Below are 22,500 nucleotides of genomic sequence, written 5' to 3' on the forward strand. Positions count from 1 at the left end.
GCTGTCGTTGGTGAAAGAGGTGGACCAAGGTGCAGCGGAGTTAGTGTTCATTATTAGAATTTAATAATCAACAACATGAACACTATACAAAACAAGAAAAGAGTAAACCGACAGCAAACAGTCCTGTCTGGAACAAAACACTGACAGAAACAATTACCCACAAACCCAAAGGAAAAACATGCTCCTTATGTGTGACTCCCAATCAGCAGCAACGAGCTTCAGCTGTGCCTGATTGGGAGCCACACACACGGCCCAAAACAAAGAAATACAAAAACATAGAAAAAGGAACATAGAACGCCCACCCAATGTAACACCCTGGCCTAACCAAAATAAAGAACAAAAACCCCTCTCTATGGCCAGGGCGTTACAGTACCCCCCCCCAAAGGTGCGGACTCCGGCCGCAAAACCTGACTCTGAAGGGGAGGGTCCGGGTGGGCCTTCTTACGGCGGCGGCTCAGGTGCGGGACGTGGCCTCTGCTCCACCCTTGACGTCGCCCTCTTCGGTGGCGCACCTGGCCGCGCCGAAGGTCTGGTGGGCGACACTGACTGCGCCCGGCTGGCGGCCGGCGATGGTTGCGCCCGGCTGGCGGGCGGCGATGGTTGCGCCCGGCTGGCGGGCGGCGATGGTTGCGCCCGGCTGGCGGGCGGCGATGGTTGCGCCCGGCTGGCGGGCGGCGATGGTTGCGCCCGGCTGGCGGGCGACCCTTGTTGCGCCCGGCTGGCGGGCGACCCTGGCTGCGCCCGGCTGGCGGGCGGCGATGGTTGCGCCTGGCTGGCGGGCGACCCTGGCTGCTCTGACGGCACTGACCCAGGATTCACCAGGCTGGGGAGACATGACAGAGGCCTAGCCCTAGGCGTAGGCACAGGACTCACCGGGCTGGCGGGCGTCCCTGGCCACTCTGGCAGTTCGGGGCAGTCCGGCCACTCCGGCAGTTCGGGGCAGTCCGGCCACTCCGGCAGGTCGGGGCAGCCCGGCCACTCCGGCAGGTCGGGGCAGCCCGGCCACTCCGGCAGGTCGGGGCAGCCCGGCCACTCCGGCAGGTCGGGGCAGCCCGGCCACTCCGGCAGGTCGGGGCAGTCCGGCCACTCCGGCAGGTCAGGGCAGTCCGGCCACTCCGGCAGGTCGGGGCAGTCCGGCCACTCCGGCAGGTCGGGGCAGCCCGGCCACTCCGGCAGGTCGGGGCAGCCCGGCCACTCCGGCAGGTCGGGGCAGCCCGGCCACTCCGGCAGGTCGGGGCAGTCTGGCCACTCCGGCAGTTCCGCGCAGTCTGGCCACTCCGGCAGTTCCGCGCAGTCTGGCCACTCCGGCAGTTCCGCGCAGTCTGGCCACTCTGGCAGTTCCGCGCAGTCTGGCCACTCCGGCAGTTCAGCGCAGTCTGGCCACTCCGGCAGTTCAGCGCAGTCTGGCCACTCCGGCAGTTCAGCGCAGTCTGGCCACTCCGGCAGTTCAGCGCAGTCTGGCCACTCCGGCAGTTCAGCGCAGTCTGGCCACTCCGGCAGTTCAGCGCAGTCTGACCTCTCTGGCGACTGTTGACTGGCGGGCAGCTCTGACGACTGTTGACTGGCGGGCAGCTCTGACGACTGTTGACTGGCGGGCAGCTCTGACGACTGTTGACTGGCGGGCAGCTCTGACGACTGTTGACTGGCGGGCAGCTCTGACGACTGTTGACTGGCGGGCAGCTCTGACGACTGTTGACTGGCGGGCAGCTCTGACGACTGTTGACTGGCGGGCAGCTCTGACGACTGTTGACTGGCGGGCAGCTCCGACGACTGTTGACTGGCGGGCAGCTCCGACGACTGTTGACTGGCGGGCAGCTCTGACGACTGCTGACTGGCAGGGCTGGGGACACGCACCTTGGGCTTGGTGCGGGGCGCAGGGACGGGCCGGACAGGACTGTGGACACGCACCTTGGGCTTGGTGCGGGGAGCAGGGACGGGCCAGACAGGACTGTGAACACGCACTGGTGAACTGAAGCGTGGAGCCGGTTTTGCCACTCGTCCTGGCTGGATGCCCTTCCTAGCACGGCATGTGCTGGGCATGTCCACCGGACGCACCGGGCTGTGCGGGCGCACTGGCGACACAGCGCGCAACTCCGCATACCAAGGCTCCTCCAGATCATCCCTCTGCAGGTCCTCAATCAACTGCCTCATCATCTGTATCTCCTCCTCTGCCGTCATCCCCCACGAGAGCAGTGGTCTGGGCTCCTCCTCTGCCCTTCCGGACCACCCCATTAGCCCCCCCCCAAAATTTTCTTGGGGGTGTCTTCCGGGCTTCCTCGACCGACGCCAGCGACCCCGTCTGCTGGCCGGCGTCTCCTCCATTGACCGGACCTCCCTCTTCCGCTGCTTGGTCCCTTGGTGGTGGGTAATTCTGTAACGGCTGTCGTTGGTGAAAGAGGTGGACCAAGGTGCAGCGGAGTTAGTGTTCATTATTAGAATTTAATAATCAACAACATGAACACTATACAAAACAAGAAAAGAGTAAACCGACAGCAAACAGTCCTGTCTGGAACAAAACACTGACAGAAACAATTACCCACAAACCCAAAGGAAAAACATGCTCCTTATGTGTGACTCCCAATCAGCAGCAACGAGCTTCAGCTGTGCCTGATTGGGAGCCACACACACGGCCCAAAACAAAGAAATACAAAAACATAGAAAAAGGAACATAGAACGCCCACCCAATGTAACACCCTGGCCTAACCAAAATAAAGAACAAAAACCCCTCTCTATGGCCAGGGCGTTACATTAGTAAGTCCACCAGTATCATGACACAAGGCGAGACCCAGATGCAGACACAGGAGGCAGATGGTTGGAGTTTAAGATGTTTAATAATCCAAAAGGAGTATGCAAGAGAATGGTTGTGGACAGGCAAAAGGTCAAAACCAGTTCAGAGTCCAGGAGGTACAGAGTGGCAGGCAGGCTCGAGATCAAGGCAGGCAGAATGGTCAGGCAGGCGGGTACTGAGTCTAGAAACAGGCAAGGGTCAAAACCGGGAGGACTAAGAAAAAGGAGAATAGCAAAGGCAGGCGAACAAGAAAAACGCTGGTTGACTTACAAGTCAATACACAAGACGACCTGGCACAGAGAGACAGGAAACACAGGGATAAATACACTGGGGAAAACAAGCGACGCCTGGAGGGAGTGGAGACAATAACGAGGACAGGTGAAACAGATCATGGTGTGGCAACCAGATCAGAGGCAGTAGGGATGACCAGGGTTGTTCTCTTGATAAGTGGGTGAATTTGACCATTTTCCTGTCCCCTCCCACTCTGCATTTTCCTGTCCTGCTAAGCATTCAAAATGTACTTTTAGGTGTCAGGGAAAATGTACGGAGTAAAAAGTATATTATTTTCTTTTGGAATGTAGTTAAGTAAAATTGTCAAAAATATAAATAGTAAAGTAAAGTACAGATAGCCCACCAAAAAATACTTAAGTAGCACTTTAAAGAATTTTTAAGTACTTTACACCACTGGGTGTAAAACAGGAGAGAGAGAGAGAGAAACGAGACAAGAGAGAGGGGGAACAAGGGGAGATGAGAGCGAAAGAGAGGGGGAACAGGGGAGATGAGGGCAAAAGAGATATATAGGGAGATGAGGGATGGAGAGAAATGGAAGTGTGGGAGTGAGATGGGGGTTGAGAGGAAGGAGATGAGGGGGAACAGGGGTGCGACAGGAGAGTTCTCTAGAGTCCTCATTACCAGGATATGAATTATATTACACAAAATCAGAAGATAAAGCAATAACACTACACTACATATCTCTCTCCCTCTCCCTCACATGCCCTCTCTCCTTCCTCCTGCTTCTACAGTTGAAGTCGGAAGTTTATATACACTTAGGTTAGAGTCATTAAAACCCATTTTTCAACCACCCCAGATATTTCTTGTTAACTATCGTTTTGGAAAGTTGGTTAGAACATCTACTTTGTGCATGACACAAGTAATTTTTCCAACAATTGTTTACAGACAGATCATTTCACTTATAATTCACTGTATCACAATTCCAGTGGGTCAGAAGTTTACATACACTAAGTTGACTGTGCCTTTAAACAGCTTGGAAAGTTCCAGAAAATGATGTCATGGCTTTAGAAGCTTTTGATAGGCCAATTGACATCATTTGAGGTGGAGGTGGAGATGTACCTGTGGATGGAGGTGTACCTATTGGAGGTGTACCTGTGGATGTATTTCAATGCCTACCTTCAAACTCTGTGCCTCTTTGCTTGACATCATGGGAAAATCAAAAGAAATCAGCCAAGACCTCAGAAAGAAAATTGTAGACCTCCACAAGTCTGGTTCATCCTTGGGAGCAATTTCCAAATGCCTGAAGGTACCACGTTCATCTTTACAAGCAATAGTATGCAAGTATAAACACCATGGGACCACGCAGCCGTCATACCGCTCAGAAAGGAGACGCGTTCTGTCTCCTAGAGATGCAAATCAATCCCAGAACAAGAGCAAAGGACCTTGTGAAGATGCTGGAGGAAACAGGTACAAAAGTATCTATATCCACAGTAAAACGAGTCCTATATCGACATAACCTGAAAGGCCGCTCAGCAAGAAGAAGCCACTGCTCCAAAACCGCCATAAAAAAGCCAGACTACGGTTTGCAACTGCACATGGGGACAAAGATCGTACTTTTTGGAAAAATGTTCTCTGATCTGATGAAACAAAAATAGAACTGTTTGGCCATAATGACCATCGTTATGTTTGGAGGAAAATGGGGGAGGTTTGCAAGCCGAAGAACACCATCCCAACCGTGAAGCACGGGGGTGGAAGCATCATGTTGTGGGGGTGCTTTGCTGCAGGAGGGACTGGTGCACTTCACAAAATAGATGGCATCATGAGGGAGGAAAACTTTGTGGATATATTGAAGCAACATCTCAAGACATCAGTCAGGAAGTTAAAACTTGGTCACAAATTGGTCTTCCAAATGGACAATGACCCCAAGCAAACTTCCAAAGTTGTGGCAAAATGACTTAAGGACAACAGAGTCAAGGTATTGGAGTGGCCATCACAAAGCCCAGACCTCAATCCCATAGAACATTTGTGGGCAGAACTGAAAAAGCGTGTGCGAGCAAGGAGGCCTACAAACCTGACTCAGTTACACCAGCTCTGTCAGGAGGAATGGGCCAAAATTCACCCAACTTATTGTGGGAAGCTTGTAGAAGGCTACCCAAAACGTTTGACCCAAGTTAAACAATTTAAAGGCAATGCTACCAAATACTAATTGAGTGCATGTAAACGTCTGACACTGCGAATGTGATGAAAGAAATAAAATCTGAAATAAATCATTCTCTTGTAACGCCCTGGCCATAGAGAGGGGTTTTTGTTCTTTATTTTGGTTAGGCCAGGGTGTTACATTGGGTGGGCGTTCTATGTTCTTTTTCTAGGTTTTTTGTATTTCTTTGTTTTGGGCCGTGTGTGGCTCCCAATCAGGCACAGCTGAAGTTCGTTGTTGTTGATTGGGAGTGACACATAAGGAGCATGTTTTTCCTTTGGGTTTTGTGGGTAATTGTATTTTGTTAGTTGTGTTCCTAACAGAACTGCTGCTAGTCGTTTTTTGGTTTCTGTTGTATATTGTTCGTTAATCATTAAAACCTTTTATGATGAACACTCACTCCGCTGCACCTTGGTCTTCTTCCGACGACAGCCGTTACATCTCTCTAATATTATTCTGACATTTCACATTCTTAAAATAAAGTGGTGATCCTAACTGACCTAAGATGGGGAATTTGTACTAGGATTAAATGTCAGGAATTGTGAAAAACTGAGTTTAAATGTATTTGGCTAAGGTGTATGTAAACTTCCGACTTCAACTGTATCTCTCTTCCTAATCCGCCCCACCGCCCCCTCTCTTTCAATTACAATTTTTGTTAAGAGCCTCAAGGCTGTCCTTTCCCAGAAGCCTTTGTTCCAAGAGGTGTCCTCACCTTCCTTCTAGTTACCACTCGAACCACTCTGGGGACAGCCTCCACTCACACACACACGCACACACATACAAACACGCATGCACACACACACACAGACACAGACACAGACACAGACACACACACACACACACACACACACACACACACACACACACACACACACACACACACACACACACACACACACACACACACACACACACACACACACACACACACTTTGTCTGACCCCCATGGCTAACACACATCATCAGGGCCAATTATAGAATCTAATCCACCGTACATGACTCAGCACTCGGGACAGACTGCGACTGGATTTCAGAGGACAAGTGAGGACAGTGGACAGACATAACCTCAGTTCAACCTCACAGTTCCTCCTCTCTTTTTGGTCAACAAATAGAGGGAGACATTTTGAAAAATAAGGTCAATCCCTGTTGAAATGGGCCTCCAAAGCCTGACACAGAACATCAACATTTCCAGATACAAACATTTTCTCCCGGATTTATTTTATTTTGATCTCTTTTTTCCATTTCTATCTGTCCCGTTCCACGAACAGAGTACATTTTGGTCAAAAGAAACTATGAATTTCACCAAATTTCTACATTATGTCCTAAAGAGCACATGTTCAACTTCAACTTGACTAAAGTAAGTGCCAATAACGTGCCATTAAAGTAATAAGGTGGACCGTAGCAGGGTTGAGGCTTTCATCTAAAATCAGCCATAAATGCTGTTGTGACAGGGGGAATGGTAACCTTTTCCCCAGGCTCGAAATGCTGGCGCGTAGAGCCTGTTAACACTGTGCTATTGAGTTAGGGCATTTAACGTTTATATGTGAAAACAATTTCTGAGACGTGTACTTTCAGATATTTCCGAAACTCACTTCCTTGTTTAGTACACTTGCGCTGTTTGCACTCTGAAGTCCACAATGTAGGGAGGAGGTTCTAAGGGTTGTGTTAGACGGTGATGGACTGAGAGATCAGCCAATTAAAACCAGTGGTTGTTTCAACTGCTTTTGCCATAGGCTTCCAGTGAAGTCCTGTTCCAAATCTCTGTAAAACCAGACGGTTTAACATAGAGAGAGCCAGCTGGTCGATGAGATGAATGGAATAGAAGCTTGTTGTGTGCAACAGAGAGGGGCAATTGAGTGATTGAATGCAAGCTTCTCAGTTGTTTTTCAATTGTTAAATAAAGTCTAGTCTATCTATCTATGGGTAACGGGGTTGAAAATATCATGCTCAACGCACTCAGTTTTTCACCACAAAACACCAGAAAATGGCCAAAATGAGTAGAACCAGCTCACCTGCTTTAATCTATGACTTGACTGTTCATAGTTCATTTTGAAATAATCATTTTAAGAGGAATCGATTCACCATATTAAAACAAGAGTTCAGTTCACGTAACAGGGTTGACCTTAAAATGAGGGACACACGTAAATGAATCACTAATCACATTAAATAAATAGTCATCTTCAGATGTATAAAATGTTCCACGTGGCCTATATTAAAGGGCACTTCATGGAATATAACAAGAGGAAAAAAATGCAATATTGGTGCACAGTTCGCATGTAAAATATCAAAGGGACGCAAAATGCACTCTATTCGTGGAACGACCCATCTTCTTGCGTTTCCGAAAGTCTATCATCCCACACGCACGCAATCCCAAGCACGGACATAGCATACCTGGTAGGGGTAGAGTGTGACTCCTCCTCCGTTGGTGCGAGACATGTACTGGTGAGCCTGCAGTGCTGCTGTACTCAGCACTGCTCCGCTACCAGAACCGTTCCCGTTACTACCCGGGCTGTTGGGCGGCTGGGCCGGCTGGACACCGGTGGTCTTACTGGAGTGTGCCGGGGAGCCGTTCCTCCTCTCCACCCCGAGGCCTACTCCTAGGGAACTGGGCTTGGAACCTTGGCGGGGGTACCCTCCCTGGTGCACCGGGGATGGAGCCGGCGATGAGGACGCCGGGGCTGGCGCAGAAGAGGCTGCATGGGTGGATGTTTGACCCACAGAAGCTGCACCTGGGCTGGGGTTGGAAGCAGCATGGCTGAGGCTGGAGACGGACGCAGTAGAGGACGTTGGAGGCATGGTAGGGTGGTGTGGGTTTGGACGGGGATGGGGGTAGGCTGCTGCGGCTGAAGGGAGGTAGGCCCAGTCCCATGGGGCTGTGGGGCCCTGTGGAGGGCCACTGTGGCTGGGCAGGGTGGGGGGCGAGCTGGGGGACAGGTCCCACTGGTCCATGGTCAGCACCATGTGGACTGCTTCCTGTTTCAGCTGGGTCAGGTGGGTGGAACACACGTCACAGCGACTGTCACGCTCATTCCAGGCCCGCCCAGAGCTGTTGGGCACCTGAAGCTTGTCGTGGAGGAGCAGGGAGAAGGACGGATCCTACAGAGAGAGAAAGAAAGAGGTGGTTAGTTAAATGATTTCAGTAATTTCAGTAATTCATATGGATTGCTATCACTACATTTAGACACTGCACAGGACTGTAGAGCTGAAAGACGCTGTGGTTGATTCTGATGGTAGTGTAAGTAAAGCAAACAATGCAGAAGCTTATATGCACATACACAGACACACACACAGACACATATTTGAGCACTTTGAAGCTCTCTGTTCAGAGGAATAAAACAGCCAACTGAACAAACAGAAACGTCTTTCTCCTGCCTGACTTTGTTTGCTTGTTTGGTTTAGCAGAAGAAGAACGACAAAGGCAAAACTCATTAACCAAGTTGATCAGAGAGAGATAGAAACTAGAGACAGAGAGAAAGAAATGGAGAGAATGGGGAAAATGAGAGATAGAGGGGGGAGAGACAGATAGAAAGAGAGGGAGGGAGGGAGGGAGGTGGAGGGATGTTTTCAGTGGCTGGCAGGCCTCACCAGTAGACTCCTAACCAAACCTACAGCCTGCAGACACTCACAGACCTGACCACAGCAATAAATTAACAAAATGAACAAACAAACAAGCACACATACCATACATGCACGCACACACACACACACACACACACATATACACCCACACATTCTATTCTATTCCATTCTACACACAGCCCTGAGTACAGCAATAAATGATATGCCTGATATAAATGAGCTGAGAACACTCCCTCTCTCTCTCTTCCTCTCTACCTCTCTTTCTCTCTCTCACTCTCTCTCTCTCTGCCTGACTCTCCCTCTATTCATCTCTCTTTCTCCCCCCTGCTCTCCCTCTCTCTCCCCCTCTCTCTCTCAGCCCTTATCCCTCCCCCCTTTCTCTCCTCCTCTCTCTCTCCCCGTCTCTCTTTCTCTCCACCTCTCTCTCTCCCTATCCATAACGTCAAACAGAATGATGACTGAGGGTGAAAAGGCATTCATCCTCACTCGGACACTCTCCTACATATATAAAGCCTGCAGCCTGAGGCCAGCCGTCCACTATGACTCCAATATGCCTATCACCAGGGAAGTGTGTGTGTGTGTGTGTGTGTGTGTGTGTGTGTGTGTGTGTGTGTGTGTGTGTGTGTGTGTGTGTGTGTGTGTGTGTGTGTGTGTGTGTGTGTGTGTGTGTGTGTGTGTGTGTGTGTGTGTGTGCAACGGCAGGTTTTGTGGGTTCGATTCCTATTGGAGCCACACATATGAAAATATATGCAGGCATGAATAAGTCGCTTGGATAAAAACACACACACACACACACACACACACACACACACACACACACACACACACACACACACACACACACACACACACACACACACACACACACACACACACACACACACACACGGCTCTCTGTCTGATCTTTTTATTTATAGACCAAATCAACATCACTAAACAGGGCCACACTAACACTCACTAACACAGTTTCCTACTTAACACAGCTCAATGTAATGGGAGCTGGAATGAGCTGTGACCAATTACCATCTGTGACACACACATAAACAACCCAGCTCCTCTGGTCCTGCTCAGCTAAGGGTTGCCAGTGAGGGACGGAGAGTAGAACAGATCTGGAGACCTCCTTCCATAGAGCTCCCTCACCTCTAAACCCTCCTTCAAACCCATCTGATGTGACGCAATAATACCGGATTGTTACGGCTATTATCTCTACTACTTGTACATGTATATTACAAGTAGTAATTACTACTACTACTATTATATAGGCTCTATACTACTACTGTACTACTGTAATAGTCTGAAACATCTCAGACCCACTGTAGGATGTATGGCAGCTGTAGTACGTTTCTCATTAAACAATAATCCAATGAAGACACACACACACACACACACACACACACACACACACACACACACACACACACACACACACACACACACACACACACACACACACACACACACACACACACACACACACACCTCAGCCAGAGAGACTACCCTACCCTCTGGCATTATAAACATCTTCTTTATACCAAAACTAGCTCTTATGGACCATACATCTACTTAACAGGACAGCTTTTAAGTAGTGCTTATGAAATGCTGTCTCAATAAATGAATGTGATTTATTGTCAACCGGAATGTCAGTCAGGTCATCACTAGTTACCACAGCCACAAAGTCAGAAGGCTGTTCGACCAATTAGATCAGGGAGTTTGATGACACGTACTGTATGCTGACCGGCTTGCAGGGTTAGACGAGACATGGATTTCTTTTATCTTTTAATCCATCAACGATTTGGTTATTTGTTAGATACAGTAAAACCAACAGTAAAAATGCAAAGTGTTAGTTGGATGTTTTATTCAAACGTAACATGATGTTTGCCATCATAGCTATAATAGGTTTACTCCAATATCTGCATTGTTATTTGAATCACATGTAGACAAACAAATTGACATCTTGATTTTTTGTTATTTTTTACAATCCACAAGTAATCCACAAGCAAAATGTACACAGTTTCACAGAAATGTTCGCAAATTGGCACATTTTTGGCTGATTTAACATGAAAACGGCAAGACGGAGCTGCTCTTCCTCCCGGGGAAGGACTGCCCGTTCCATGATCTCGCCATCACGGTTGACAACTCCATTGTGTCCTCCTCCCAGAGTGCTAAGAGCCTTGGCGTGACCCTGGACAACACCCTGTCGTTCTCCGCTAACATCAAGGCGGTGACCCGATCCTGTAGGTTCATGCTATACAACATTCGCAGAGTACGACCCTGCCTTACACAGGAAGCGGCGCCGGTCCTAATCCAGGCACTTGTCATCTCCCGTCTGGATTACTGCACTCGCTGTTGGCGAGGCTCCCTGCCTGTGCCATTAAACCCCTACAACTCATCCAGAATGCCGCAGCCCGTCTGGTGTTCAACCTTCCCAAGTTCTCTCACGTCACCCCGCTCCTCCGCACACTCCACTGGCTTCCAGTTGAAGCTCGCATCTGCTACAAGTCCATGGTGCTTGCCTACGGAGCTGTGAGGGGAACGGCACCTCCGTACCTTCAGGCTCTGATCAGTCCCTACACCCAAAGAAGGGCACTGCGTTCATCCACCTCTGGCCTGCTCGCCTCCTTACCTCTGCGGAAGCACAGTTCCCGCTCAGCCCAGTGAAAACTGTTCGCTGCTCTGGCACCCCAATGGTGGAACAAGCTCCCTCACGACGCCAGGACAGCGGAGTCAATCACCACCTTCCGGAGACACCTGAAACCCCACCTCTTTAAGGAATACCTGGGATAGGATAAAGTAATCCTTCTAACCCCCCCCCCCCCACCCCCCCCCCCCCAAAAAAGATATAGATGTACTATTGTAAAGTGGTTGTTCCACTGGATATCATAAGGTGAATGCACCAATTTGTAAGTGGCTCTGGATAAGAGCGTCTGCTAAATGACTTAAATGTAAATGTAAAAACTTCAACCCTGTTACTTTATTTGGCACCTAGTGTAACAGCTGTCGTAGCGAGGGGACCAAAGCGCAGCATGTTGAGTGCTCATAATGACTTTTTATTTTAACACAGATGTAACGGTCGTCGTATATAGTGGACCAAGGCGCAGCGAGTTGAGTGCTCATTTTAAACTTTATCTGAGACACGAAACAACAAACGAACGCACAGTATTACAGGCTAAACACAGCAGTGCAAAAACAACTTCCCACAAAAGACAGGTGAAAAAAGGGCTACCTAAGTATGACTCCCAATCAGCAACAATGATGTACAGCTGTTCCTGATTGAGAGCCATACCAGGCCAACAAAGAAATATACAACATAGAAAAACCTTAGAAATACAAATCATAGAACAATACCCAAAAACCCCGGAACACATAAAACAAACACCCCTCTTACATAATTACATATCCCAACAAACCCCGAACCACATAAAACAAACACCCCCTGCCACGTCCTGACCAAACTACAATAACAAATAACCCCTTTACTGGTCAGGACGTGACAACAGAACACTAAAGAAAATAACAAAAGCGAAAACGATCAGCTCACAGTACTGTCAGGAACATAGACTAAACAGAATACAACTAACCACAAAACCAGGTGGGAAAAAAAACCTACTTAAATATGATCTCCAATTAGAGACAACGAGGACCAGCTGCCTCTAATTGGAGATCATCCCAAAAAACAACAACATAGAAATAGAAAACTTGAACTAAACATAGAAATACAAAACATAGAAAAACACAAAACATCCCCTGTCACCCCCTGACCTACTCTACCATAGAAAATACCATCTTACTATGTTTAGTTCAAGACACCTAGGCACTTACTATAGTCATTTATTTATGTAACTTAATATAGCCTTGCAGTCCCCCTACAAAGGCATGGTCTTCAAGCTATGGCAAAACCTTTCATAATAATACAAATACTTGATTGGACTTAAATTGCACTTTTCTAGACACCCAAAGCTCTTTACAGAGCAAGGGGAAACTCACCACCCTAACCCCACTCTGTACAGGAGAAACTCACCCCCCTAACCCCACTCTGTACAGGGCAAACTCACCACCCTAACCCCACTCTATACAGGGAAAACTCACCACCCTAACCCCACTCTATACAGGGAAAACTCGCCACCCTAACCCCACTCTGTACAGGGGAAACTCACCACCCTAACCCCACTCTGTACAGGGGAAACTCACCACCCTAACCCACTCTGTACAGGGCAAACTCCCCACCCTAACCCCACTCTATACAGGGGAAACTCACCCCCCTAACCCCACTCTGTACAGGGCAAACTCACCACCCTAACCCCACTCTGTACAGGGAAAACTCCCCACCCTAACCCACTCTGCACAGGGAAAACTCACCACCCTAACCCCACTCTACACAGGGGAAACTCACCACCCTAACCCCACTCTATACAGGGGAAACTCACCACCCTAACCCCACTCTTTTCAGGGGAAACTCACCACCCTAACCCCACTCTGTACAGGGGAAACTCACCACCCTAACCCCACTCTACACAGGGGAAACTCGCCACCCTAACCCCACTCTATACAGGGGAAACTCACCACCCTAACCCCACTCTACACAGGGGAAACTCACTACCCTAACCCCACTCTGTACAGGGGAAACTCACCACCCTAACCCCACTCTGTACAGGGGAAACTCACCACCCTAACCCCACTCTGTACAGGGGAAACTCACCACCCTAACCCCACTCTGTACAGGGCAAACTCACCACCCTAACCCCACTCTATACAGGGGAAACTCACCACCCTCAACCCACTCTATACAGGGGAAACTCACAACCTAACCACGCTCTGTACAGGGCAAACTCACCACCCTAACCCCACTCTATACAGGGGAAACTCACCATCCTAACCCCACTCTATACAGGCGATACTCACCACCCTCAATCCACTCTATACAGGGGAAACTCACCACCCTCAACCCAATCTATACAGGGGAATCTCACCACCCTAACCCCACTCTGTACAAGGGAAACTCACCACCCTCACCCCACTCTGTACAGGGGAAACTCACCACCCTAACCCCACTCTGTACAGGGGAAACTCACCACCCTAACCCCACTCTGTACAGGGGAAACTCACCACCCTAACCCCACTCTGTACAGGGCAAACTCACCACCCTAACCCCACTCTATACAGGGGAAACTCACCACCCTCAACCCACTCTATACAGGGGAAACTCACAACCTAACCACGCTCTGTACAGGGCAAACTCACCACCCTAACCCCACTCTATACAGGGGAAACTCACCATCCTAACCCCACTCTATACAGGCGATACTCACCACCCTCAATCCACTCTATACAGGGGAAACTCACCACCCTCAACCCAATCTATACAGGGGAATCTCACCACCCTAACCCCACTCTGTACAGGGGAAACTCACCACCCTCACCCCACTCTGTACAGGGGAAACTCACCACCCTCACCATTCACGTACCTACTCTTTATTTGTATTTTATTGTATTGTCCCCATCCACCCCCTCTATGGAGGACAAAAGTGACTTTGTTTTACATTTGACTTTTTTTCAGATTCTGTAATTTGTTACAAATGCATTATTCGTGCACTTTACATATGGTACTTTCCTACACAGTATCACATGATAGAAATACAGTTTGATATACACATGCAGTGGAAACAGAACAAATATAAGCAACACCAGTTGGGACACAAGTTTCAGTTCCTAAACGTTATTAAGGAACATTCTATTGTTAGTTAGTACTTCAACACTATTACAATTAAATGAATGTCGTCAAATGCTATGGTATAAGTGATCAGTTCTTTAACTTCTTGTTCATTTCAGCAGCATATTTCTCTGTGGCTTTTGTTTGTCTGTCTAAAATCAACCATGATAACTGACAGAGCAGGTATTGGGCTCTGGTATGTGTGTGTATGTTTGTGTGTGTGGAGGGGGCGCGGTTCCCTTCGTTCCTTGTCCACACCGATCCACTCCCCTTCTCCCCCTATTCCCTTGCTCCTTCCATCCCTACCGCTATCCCTCGCTCCCTCTCTCCTCAGTATAATGAGCTGTAGTCTAGCTGGGTTTTCATCCTGTAATTGGAAGCATTCAGACGCTACAAATCTCTTACCTCCCCAGCTCCACTCTCGGTATCAAAGCAAACACACACACACACACACACACACACACACACACACACACACACACACACACACACACACACACACACACACACACACACACACACACACACACACACAAACACACACACACACACACACCTCTCAATATATATATCAAAGTAAATAAACAACATTAAGCCCCTCTGCGTCTCCCTTGTACTCTCCCCCATCTTTCAATCCCACCTTTATTAGCATAGAAACAGTGTGTGTGTGTGTGCGTGCGTGCGTGCGTGTTTGTTTGCTTTGTGAGTGTGTGTGTGTGTTATTAAAACCCTTTCACAGAAGCTTGGCTGAGTCAATTACCATACCCTTACAGAGGACGTCCCAGTGCACACCAAACACACAGACACACACACACACACACACACACACACACACACACACACACACACACACACACACACACACACAGGTCCCATTACACCAAACCCCCGAGCTTGGGGTGAAGGGTCAGAAGTTACAAAGGAGCTAATGACAAGTCTCCAGAACTTTCTATAGCGCATATTCTCCGGTGGGGGAACTGAAACGTATGATTCCCAAAACGTGTGCAGGTACAATCATTTGATGTTTCTGCATACCGAATGCGACAAAACTATATTTAAAGTGTAATGACATCATAATGCAGACAGTAAACCAAACAGAACAGGGCCCCAGGAGCGTGCTAAATGGGCCACCAACTGGAATGCGTGGCATTGCAACGGTCGTTCACGTTACATTTCACATTCCTGCAGGCACATTGCTTGGGGGCGTTTATTAATGTTTACATACTGTACCGTTTTTTGATTTTTTAAATGCCACCAGACGTATTTGTGTTGAGTATACAGTATTCCGGGCTATTCCGGCTATGCCATATCCTGCGTCTAGTATGAAGCATGTTCAGACATTAAGTTTAACTGGCAATAGATAAACGGGTTAATATCTTCTCAATGGACTGACTGTTTAAACAGAATGTATACCAGAAGGCTCCCAAACCTCTCTCAATCACACCTCTGTTACCATCTGTGCTGCTGAGACTGACCTGCGTGTTTGTGTGTGTGTGTGTGTGTGTGTGTGTGTGTGTGTGTGTGTGTGTGTGTGTGTGTGTGTGTGTGTGTATGTGTGTGTGTGTGTGTGTGTGTGTGTGTGTGTGTGTGTGTGTGTGTGTGTGTGTGTGTGTGTGCAACAAGATCTCACGAAAGTATGAAATTGACTTCAGAATGCGACGTGTGTACAAAGGAGGACATTTGTTGATTTTTAACGGGGATAAACTTCAATTTTTTTTTTTTACAGTTCATTTTAGGCATTCATTCTGAATGGTTAAGGTAAGGGTTAAGGTTTAGGATAGGCTTAAAACAAAAAAAATGTGTGCCTAGCACAGGGATTGAACCCAAGAGACTTGGAGCCGGTGCGCGTGGTTTACATCCATCCGTCATTCCCGTCCACAACGCCCTAGCGAGCTGCGAGCCTACTTGACGGTAATAGGGCTCACCGTTGCCCCTAGTGGTCTGTATTGAAAGCGATTGCCGACGTCCTGGGAAGCTGGACGGGCGTCGAATATCGCCTTCGATTTGGTGTTACTTGGCTGATATGGGGGAGTGAGTGAGAGTTTGTGTTTGTCCATGAATTTGCACACTCAGACCACAGACAGACCCACAAAGCAGCCCTTCATACCAACACAGAACACACACACACACACACACCATCATGTTCTGAAAGACCACCCCGCGATCCTGAAACCGAGCATTAGCCTACATCAACAAATCAGACCCACAACAGCGAGAGGACACACACATCGACTGTCGGTTGAGGGATTGTGTATGTGAGGGAAGGAACAGGGTTTAGGTGGGTACCCTGGTCCTACATATACAACAATGCCTTCCCACATGGACAGAACGACAGGCAGACAAACATTCAAACAAAAGACACATGTTCATTTGTGGCTGACATGACCCAGTACACAAACGCACCCTCCCCCTGCCAAGTGAAATGAACCACGTTTCCTTCGGCTTGTTCTTTCAACTCTGTCAGTGTTCTCTTGCCCTCTCTGTCTACCCTTTCCAAGTTCTCTCTCTCTCTCTAGCATTACCTCTCTACCCTGCGCAAAGAAAAACAAAAACCAAGCAAAACGGATATGCTCCTGCTGACTAACAACCCTTGTTAGAGAGTTTTATGTCCAAGAGAACGGGAGGGGAGGAGAGGAAAGGGAGGGGACAGAAAAGGAGAGAGAGCAAAAGGGAGAGAGAGAGAGAGAGGGAGGGAGAGAAGGAGACAGAAAAGCGAGAGGAGGACAGGGGGAGAGGCCAAGAGGGGGGAGAATGACATCTTGCCAACAGGTAGGTAATATACCCCATTCAGCCTGTAAACCAGTTACACAGACACACACACACAAACCGGCACACACACCAGAAAAGCAGCCAAGAGAACAATAAAGGCAACATGGTGCCCAGTGTCTGAGATGAGGACCTCGTTGTTCTAAATTAGCTGAGGTTGGGGAGGCTGCCAAAATGCCCGAACAACAAGAAAACAGCGAAGCTTGAGCAGGAATTTTTTTCAGATCGGAATGATGAATGTGGGCGCGTGTGCGCGTGTGCGTGTGTGTGAAAGCAGATACTGTAGATAGACCCACACAAGCAGTGTACACTAAATCACAGCACAGCCTTTCACTCAGAATTACCTCAGCTTATAGCCCACTCCCACAGCCACTTTACACTCTAATAACAACACCTTTGAGGACTTGGACACCCTCACTCTCTCCACACTCTTTCCCCAATCGTCTCTTCCTTTCTCTGTCCTCAGCCCGTTAATGATGAGTGTATTAGACAGAGGTGATAAACGAATGAGATAATTCCATCTGAAGCTTTTTGTCTCAGTTCATCTCGCTGTCTGATGCAGAGTCCACTCATATCTGTGGCACTGACTTAACACCCAGGCATGCCAACGACAACGCTTTGCAACCGTGTGTGTGTGTGTGTGTGTGTGTGTGTGTGTGTGTGTGTGTGTGTGTGTGTGTGTGTGTGTGTGTGTGTGTGTGTGTGTGTGTGTGTGTGTGTGTTATTATCATTGCTGTAATGTCCAACATGCCTCAGGACACTGACTAGCTGGCACACAGACTCTATGGAGAAAACATTTCTTTAGAAATAGGCCAGTCGTAGCAGACAAAACAGTCTCTCCTCGTCCCCTCTGCTACAGTCACACAGACTTACTGTAGCTACACACAGCCTGTGATTGTAATGGAACTCCGTTCCCTACTTAGTACACTACTTTTGACCCAACAAGCTCTCACAGTCTGAATGCAGAATTAGACGTTCAGCCGCGTTTGTCCAATCGAAACACCCAATCTTCTGATTCAGAGTCATGGGATGACGAGTTGCTCCAAACGTCAAATTTAGAAGGTTAAGTGTTTAAGGTTTCGGATAGGGTTAAAAGATGACGTTCTCGGAATGAATTTGGAACACCTCAACTTAATCTCTTTGAAATCTGACATTTGAAACAAGTGAAATTCGTTTGAGAAACAAGTCCGAAAGTCTAATTGTGATGTGAGACCGTGAGGGCTTGTTGGATGAAATAGGACAAGCTCACGCTTTTTATTTGTCTGTGTGTGTGTGTCAGGTAAATGGCCTGCTCTAGCTGGAGAGTCAGAGAATGGTCTTGAAGCCAAGACAGTGATGACCACAGACAGACAGCACAAATATCTCCTATGTGCTAAACTCAGCCTCTATGTCTCTATCTTTTGGAGATCTGCCATAAAAGCACGCTTGGCTGACATTGCTATGACCTCTCTCTCTCTCTCTCTCTCTCTCTCTCTCTCTCTCTCTCTCTCTCTCTCTCTCTCTCTCTCTCTCTCTCTCTCTCTCTCTCTCTCTCTCTCTCACCCCTTCACCCTCATCTCAATCTCTCCCATCTCTCCTCTAACTCCTCTCTGTCCCTTTCTACCCCCCCTCCTTTTTTCCCCAAGTCTCCCCTCCCTTCTCTTCTCTCTCTGCCTCTCTCTCCTACCTCCCCCTCTCCTCTCTCGCCCCTCCTCCCCCCTCAGACTGGAAATAGGAAATTAGAGCTCGGAGTAAAGCAACGAGAGAGGAAGGAGGGAAGGGGAAGGAGGAGAGGATGGGAGAGGGGGGTAAGACAGGAAATGGAGCAAGTCTTACCCAGAATGCCGAGGGTTTATCAGCGTGTAATAAGTTCCAGATGGCTGCACACGGAAGGTGAGGCTGAACAACCCCCTCTCTCATGCTTTTTCTTCCTCTCTCTCTCCCCCTTTTTCATTTCTCTCCTCCATTTTTCACTTTCTCCCTCACCCTCATTTAGTTTTTACTCTACTCTTTCCTTACTCTCTGCCTCTTTCGCTTTCACATGAACACAAAGGCATCTTCGAAAGACAAACACACACACACAAACACACATACAGTCTTGTACAACTAACCTTGTGGGGACACACAATTCAGTCCCATTCAAAATCCTATTTTCCCTAACCCCTAACCCTAAACCTAACCTTAACCCTAAAACTAACCCTAGCTCCTAAACCTAACCCTAAACCTAATTCTAACCGTAACACCGACTGGGGACTAACAAAATGTCTCCAGTCGGTCAAATTATTTTTGTTTACAATTCTTGTGGGGACAAGTATAGTTAAACACATCCACACATACACCCACAGATACACCCACACACACACAGATACACCCACACACACACACAGGTGCATTCTCAGCAGGTCTGAGATCAGTTTATTGGTGCAGAAGAGAAGGATCCGGTCTATAGCACCTGCTCTGAGCACACACACACACACACACACACACACACACACACACACACACACACACAGTAGGAGAGGTTAGCTGAAGAGTTAGTGAGACACAGAGACCCAGTGTTCACTGTAAGAGAATTATCTACGTAAACACTGCTGTACATCTACTTATTTCCACTGAGTAGTGCATGTGTTTCTGTGTGTGTGTTTCTGTGTGTGTGTTTGTGTTTCTGTGTGTGTTCTTCTCTAACCCCTAACCCTAAACCTAACCTGTACCCTAACCTGTACCCTTACCCTAACCCTAACCCAAAAACCTTACCTTAACCCTAAACCTAACCCTAGCTCCTAACCCTAACCCTACAACTAACCCTAGTTCATAACCCTAACCCTTAACATAATTCTAACCCTAAAACTAATTTTAACCTTAACCCTAAACACCCTAGAAATAGTACTTGATCTTGTGGTAGGCTGGACAATAGAACGATTCAAAATTCACCCAAGGCTGAAAAACAGCAAAAGAACCTTGGCTAAGCTGGAGCCCATAGCAAATGAATGGAATCGAATGTTCACAGAGCCTGTTTTGACTGGAGTGATGCTTAGAATTCCATTTTGCCTAAATGGCACAAAAACATGTATCCCTTTTAATTTCACCACTACAATCTGTTCGTCGGACGAAACTGGAAAAAAACAACTTGTGTAGAAAGAAAAGATCCGCACCTCGATGACGTCAACTGTGCTTATGTCTGCATAATGAGAAAGTAGGGAAAAAATTTAAACTTCTGACTCTTTCTGATCTAGTGAACGATGACAAACAAGCTCGCTGCCCAGACTTACATAATTACAAAGAGGAGATTCTCCTAATTAAAATGGCGACCAACTTGAATTTCTTTTAAATATCCACATTGTGAGATATTTGTCGAAATAGACCGGTGTGCCTCTCCACAGGAAAACAATGGGGGGAGCGCAGCATTCCAAGGCCAAATAGTATTTTGGGGCTAGCATTTGATGACAACCAAGCTCGCTGCCCAGACTTACATAATTAGAAAGAGGATATTCTCGTGATTAAAATGGCGTCCGACTTGAAAAAAAATCTGAATGTACACATTGCGAGATATTTGGCAAAATAGACAGACATGCCTATATTTCCCCTACAGGAATCAATAGGACGACCTCAGAGTTCCATGAGTCATTTTTTTTGTTTTTGTTCACATTTTAACTATAAACCACGTGAGCAGGTCTCATTGCCAACAATAGCGAAGCAGGCATTGTGACGTAAAACAATAAGCTGGGAATAGAACGTTCAGAAGGCGAGTTGGTGCCACTGTGCTCAATAGAACTAACAGGAGCTGGCAGGGTGAAGAATGACCTAAAATAAGGCCTGTTTTTTTCGTGATTACTTCAGAACGATGGCAAGCAGCTGGGAAATATGGTCATATTATGAAACTGGACTCCACGATGCAACGAACTAGCTTTTATCAGAAAAAAGCAAATGTCATGTGTCCCAGCCTACTTGTGGGGACTAACAAAATGTCCCCAGTTGGTCAAATTTTGGTTCGTTTACTATTCTTGTGAGGACTTCCGGTCCCCACAAGAATAGTTAAACACGTCCACACACAAACAGACATAGGAGCAAGGAGCAGTATTCAGTAAACAGAATAAATAATGCAGTATTTGAAACTGGCCTTGGATAACGTGTCATCTGTAAATTGTTATTTTTCTCACTTGATGTGTTTTATTTCTGTGAGGAAAATGTGCTAACTGTAAATTTCATTGCTGGCCTAATTCATTCTCATGTCTGGAGCCACACAGAGTAAAAACAGAGCAGTAAAACTACCTTTAACTCTCTCCTAACAAACACTGTGACATCAGGGTTACACTAACGTTATTCTTACAGCTGGAACCCCCTCCACTATAACTGATGGATGGCTCTCAGCTTACAGTGTGTGTGGTATGGGTTAGATGGATGGGGCCCCATGGTGGGGGGGGCAGACTAACTCTACTCCACAAATGGGGGGAGAGGGAGACCAGTAAAGGGAGGGAGGGATGTAGATAGGGGGGAGGGAGATCGGGGGGTGAGAGAGGGTGGTAAAGCAAGCAGGGGGTGATATTGAGGCGCTGTAAAAAGAAGAGGATGAAAGAGAGGAGAAAGAATAGAGATGTAATGGAGAGAATGCCGTGACTTTATGTTGCTAACATTTCCACTTACTCGGGCGCATGAATGAGAATGATGATGGACTGTGTGTGTGTGTGTGTGTGTGTGTGTGTGTGTGTGTGTGTGTGTGTGTGTGTGTGTGTGTGTGTGTGTGTGTGTGTGTGTGTGTGTGTGTGCGTGTGCGTGTGTGTGCGCGCACGTGCGTGTAATGATGCAGTCTGGTGTGTTACAGTCGAGAGAACAGTGGGGGAAGGTCAACAAAACAGAGGTTATAAACAACATCAAAAACACACACATCAAAAACACACACACACACACACACACACAGCTAGGCAGAGAGCAGTGCTGTGATGAACAGTAGTGTGTGTCTGTTATACCTCCACGGTGATGTCTACTCAGTGAGATGGATGCTGCCACAGCAGACACCATCTCTCAATCTCACACACTCCGCTCTCAGTCAGCGTGAGCTGGCCCCCAGCATTCCTGTCTATAGCACATTGACTTCAGATCCACACACACACGATTGCAATAACACAGGGACAAGGTTCTTCTGAGTGATGACTGTTTACATATTACAGCATACCAATGAATAATTGGTGTTTTATGTCACTTGCACTTCGGGATACCTTAACAAAGGCTTCCAAAATGGCAGCGACTACAGGGCAA

The 22,500-nt window shown here is 47.7% G+C and overlaps 1 protein-coding gene across 2 annotated transcripts in view; it reads right to left on the reverse strand.

Annotated features, from left to right (window-relative positions):
* Window positions 1-22,500, reverse strand: part of kif26ba (kinesin family member 26Ba) — a 151,538-nt gene that overhangs the window by 97,955 nt on the left and 31,083 nt on the right. For both annotated transcript variants that reach the window (XM_029713885.1, XM_029713883.1), the window contains exon 3: window positions 7,608-8,312. In XM_029713885.1, the coding sequence (XP_029569745.1) occupies window positions 7,608-8,312 (705 nt within the window). The remainder of the gene's footprint in view (window positions 1-7,607; window positions 8,313-22,500) is intronic.

The sequence above is a fragment of the Salmo trutta genome, chromosome 25 (genome assembly GCF_901001165.1).
Source record: "Salmo trutta chromosome 25, fSalTru1.1, whole genome shotgun sequence".
Classification (NCBI taxonomy): domain Eukaryota; kingdom Metazoa; phylum Chordata; class Actinopteri; order Salmoniformes; family Salmonidae; genus Salmo; species Salmo trutta.